At 38.4% G+C, this 4,325-nt stretch overlaps 1 protein-coding gene across 1 annotated transcript in view; it reads left to right on the top strand.

The window, feature by feature from the left end:
* LOC109463735 overlaps positions 1 to 2,941 on the top strand; it is a 6,852-nt gene extending 3,911 nt beyond the window's left edge. The window contains exons 5-9 of the mRNA XM_019760583.1: positions 894 to 993; positions 1,162 to 1,307; positions 1,953 to 2,107; positions 2,421 to 2,556; positions 2,769 to 2,941. Coding sequence (XP_019616142.1) covers positions 894 to 993; positions 1,162 to 1,307; positions 1,953 to 2,107; positions 2,421 to 2,556; positions 2,769 to 2,941 — 710 coding nt within the window. The remainder of the gene's footprint in view (positions 1 to 893; positions 994 to 1,161; positions 1,308 to 1,952; positions 2,108 to 2,420; positions 2,557 to 2,768) is intronic.
* Positions 2,942 to 4,325: the final 1,384 nt, after the last annotated feature.

Genomic DNA, 4,325 nt, shown 5'->3' with positions numbered 1-4,325 from the left:
TAATTCAAATATAATTATCACTATTTACCATAATCTAGTAAAGTTAAATTTTATGGTTTTCTAATTTACTCCAACTATAATGTTTTGCTTGTGAAATTCCTATCTTTTGAAAATATATTTCAAGTAACATGTCTTCATTAATTATGCAAATTAATTTTCAAATTTATTATGCAAATTAGGTCATCATTTGCATAATTGGTATCTGTTGATGTTCGACCTGCCGTAGATTACATACATTAAATGTATGAAAGTACTATTATGCAAAATAGTGTAATTATAGAATTTCCCAATCAATTATGCAAATTAAGTTCTCATTTGCATAATTTGGATTTGATTATGTACAACTCTCTCTCAGCTACCTACACACCACAAATGATGAAAATACGTACTGATTAATGGTGAATGATGGGAATGTCATACTTGGGACATCTGTAAGTTAATTAAAAGTTAACATACACCACGATGCATATATCATGTTCATGCAGAGGTCATTTGCATAATTAAAGAAGAAATTTTCATATCAAGCCCATATTTCATGGAGGTATGAATCCTCGGAACTCTTGTTTCTTTCTGGACTTATTGGCTTTTAAAGATTTCGCCAGAAAGTGCCCTGCTGTTCCAGAACAAGCTGCTAGAGGACCAACCTCACACCACTTATTCCTGACAGGAAAAGCAATCTGTCACCAAAACATCAAGACCATAGCATATTCAGGGCAAAAGATAAAAAAAACGGAAGTTCTGCTGCAGTACCAAGTCATCCACCAGAAGGCCAATATTTGACGTTGACCTTTGTCTTCCTAAGACTTATCAACATACCAAATATCATCATAATCCATAAATGCTTCTACTAATCTAACAGGTACTAATAGGTGCATTTTCCCAAAAGCCCACAGAAATAGATGAACTACAAAGGAAGTGTGAGGATCTCGAACAGAGGGTGTCAGACCTGGAGAATACAACCGAGACCACGCCCACGCCCATGCCTTGCTCAGGTGTAACGTATGTTTTGTATATTACATCTTTGATACATTCACCACTAACTCCGAAATATTTATGGAGACATCAGTAGACATAAACCCTCACTATCCTATTTCTTTTGGTAACATCACAATAAATGCACGAACCTAAAGTTGTATTCGTTTTTTCTTGATTTTCCAAAACAGATACATGCAATCTACCGTCTAGCTGCACCGAAGTAGCGGGAAGAAGTGGGTTTGATAACCAGGCGTTCTACGTGATCGACCCTGACGGACCAGGACGCGGGGTCCTGCCGATGGTTGTTCAGTGCGACCTGGAGGGACAAACAGGTTAGAAAACTTTAAAGAGTGCACTGACAGTCAACTCACAGTTTAAATACCTCCATGAAATATGGGCTTGATATGTAAATGTAAATTTCTTCTTTAATTATGAAAATGACCTCTGCATTAAAAAAATATATGCATCGTGATGTTAACTTTTGATTATCTTACAGATGTCCCAAGTATGAAGTTATGCTGACTACAAATGTGCAAAAACACACACACACACACACACACACACAGACACACACACAGACAGACAGACAAACACACAGACACGCCAAAAACAATACCTCCATTTTTCATTGAGGTAACAAGACCATAGCATGTTCAGGACAAAAGATACAAAAACCGGGAGTTCTGCTGCAGTACCAAGGTCATTCACCAGGAGGCCCATCATCACAATCCATAAAGGCGTTATGAAGTTATACTGACTACAAATGTGCAGAAACACAAACACAAAGAAAGACAGACACACAGACGCGCCAAAACAATACTTCCATTTTTCATGGAGATAAAAACATTAAACTTTAGGTAATTGACCGTGTAAATTTTAGGCTTCTAACCGTAATGATAATGTTCACACAGGCTAAATAGATAAGATTTACCAATAACTACACAATCTGATATTTGAACACTTTATAACAATTTCAGCAATTACGCTGATTGGCCACGACAGTGAGGCACGGACACATGTGGATGGGTTTGAGGCTCCAGCAAGCTACTCCAAGGATGTGACCTACTGGAACAGCATGGACCAAGTGAGAGCTGTGGTGGACCAGTCATCTCTGTGCAAACAGCTCATCAAGGTACGTTTTATTTATAATTACATTTCAGACATACCATGTGTGAGCCTGAGATGCGGTTGTGCTTAACGTATGTCTGTTCCAACTTTCACTATCCCAGTAGTACTAACAAGTACCAGTTACAGTCAGTAGGGTACAAGCTGAACATGGCTTAAGATGGGTGATAAGCAGTTATATATTACCAAGTACATTTTTTAAACAATAATACAATACCTTACTCAAGACATTATATGTTGCTATAATGATTCTTACTCGGTGATATTGCAAACGCCATGGTGACATTTAGCTCAGAATTATAAAAATGTACATTTTCCAGTATGAATGCCATGGTTCAGTGATCTGGGGCTCGACTGTAAGACCCCACGCCTGGTGGGTGACTTGGGACGGTCGCCAGACTGACTACTGGGGAGGTGCCAGTCCTGGGAGTGGGAAATGTGCCTGTGGACAAACAGGTAATTATAACTTGATCCTGCATTGATCCTACATTGTGCAGACTGCTCTAGGTACAATACCATGAGCAGGTCTTCCACGTGTCTATTTTTACTCAAAGACAATGACTGTTGAATGTTGAGGCATTGTTCTGTTTGCTTAATATGTTTACTTTTTGGTTTGATGCAAAACCTTTCGCAAACAAGCTTTTTTATTGTACTTCCCTGCACAACAGGCGCATGCTCCGGTAGATGCAATTGTGATGCCAATGATCTCAGATGGCGTGAGGATTCTGGGTTCCTGTCCCACAAAAATGACCTGCCGGTCACCCAGCTCAGGTTTGGAGATACTGGTGATGCACGCGAAGAAGGCTATTACACCCTGGGAAAACTTATCTGCTATCCATGAGTCTACCCGTCAATAATTGTTAGTCTTTTACATGAAGACATAAACCAGCACAAATTACACCATGTAGTTTTTACTTAAACACACTGTAACAGTGTGGCGTACAAGTTACATATTTGGTGTTCCTTTTTATGCTTAACTAACATAGTGTAGTTAATAACTTAAAGATAATGGACATATTATGACACGCATTTTCTTTGTTTTTTATGCAAGGTCCTGTTAGGCAACATATATTATCAGTAGATGTGGTCACTAGTAAGTCTGAGGTGTCGATGTTTATGTTTCCTTGTAGTTCTTACAAATTGTACCAAAATCAAATATAGCGGTTTATAGATTTGCACATATTTTGATTTCTTTCGTAAGGCTTACGTTGTTTGTACTGTTTTAAGTAGTAAGAGATACAACACCTCTTAATGTATTTGAATAGTGTTTCTAGAGCCGAACTCAATTGATCAAAATATGCAAAGATAGTGGTTGGAGTTGAAGAGATATTTTGGTGTGTCTTAACTTAATCTGCAACTTTTTATATGTCATCCTTTTAAATGTACAACCAAATCATAAGATATCCGAAACTCGTGTAGTACCAGTGCAAAGTTTGAACAGGATTCATTCTTGATACCAAGTTCTAAACTCCAGGTGTACTTGTAAGTTAATGTTCTATTGGTGATGTAGATTATTGATTTGTTCATCTCTGCTTTAATTAACGCCTTATTGCTAGTGTGATTTACATTTTCTTGGTGAATAAAATCTGAGAACTTCTAAAGCACTTATGTCCGTGTCCTTATTCCTTCAGCACAGTCTGAACGTGGTGAAACGTGGTCACAATTACTATGTACCTAATACAGCCCAGAAGAGAACAAGAAATAGCCATGCCTTCAAGTACCAGAGTTATCAACCAAGGATTGAATTGTGAACACTGGTGGCTCTTGGACCGGACAACTTTTAAATCTAGCCCAAATTATTAAAGAGCCGACTTGCGACTTATCCATGAATACTTATTATCATATAGCCGGGTGACGTTGACCAATCAGAAGGCTCCATTCCACATTCTTTATGTCGCCGTAATGTCACAAATAGAGTCAAAATCGGGTATTTATTCATCCCAATCCATACATTAAACAAAATGGATAATCACCCGCATATGACCTCAGGTGACCCAATAGAACACGGCTCTACTTCTAAAAAATCCAAAAATAACTTGAGTTGTGTTCCGATGACCTCGGGTGACTCCAATAAGAACACCTGTTCCCTGCCTGTGACCCAGATAGAAAGCCATAGAACATGAACCCCCCAGTGACCTCAGATGACTCCAGATGGAACAAATATTCTGTTCTATTCAGCATGTGCAAGGGGTAAATTGTACATTGTGTCACTCTTCACTGCATCA

The sequence above is a fragment of the Branchiostoma belcheri genome, unplaced genomic scaffold, assembly GCF_001625305.1.
Source record: "Branchiostoma belcheri isolate BF01 breed outbred unplaced genomic scaffold, Haploidv18h27 scaffold13, whole genome shotgun sequence".
NCBI lineage: Eukaryota > Metazoa > Chordata > Leptocardii > Amphioxiformes > Branchiostomatidae > Branchiostoma > Branchiostoma belcheri.
Note: the sequence above shows the minus strand (reverse complement) of the source record. Positions and strands in the feature narration are given on the sequence as shown.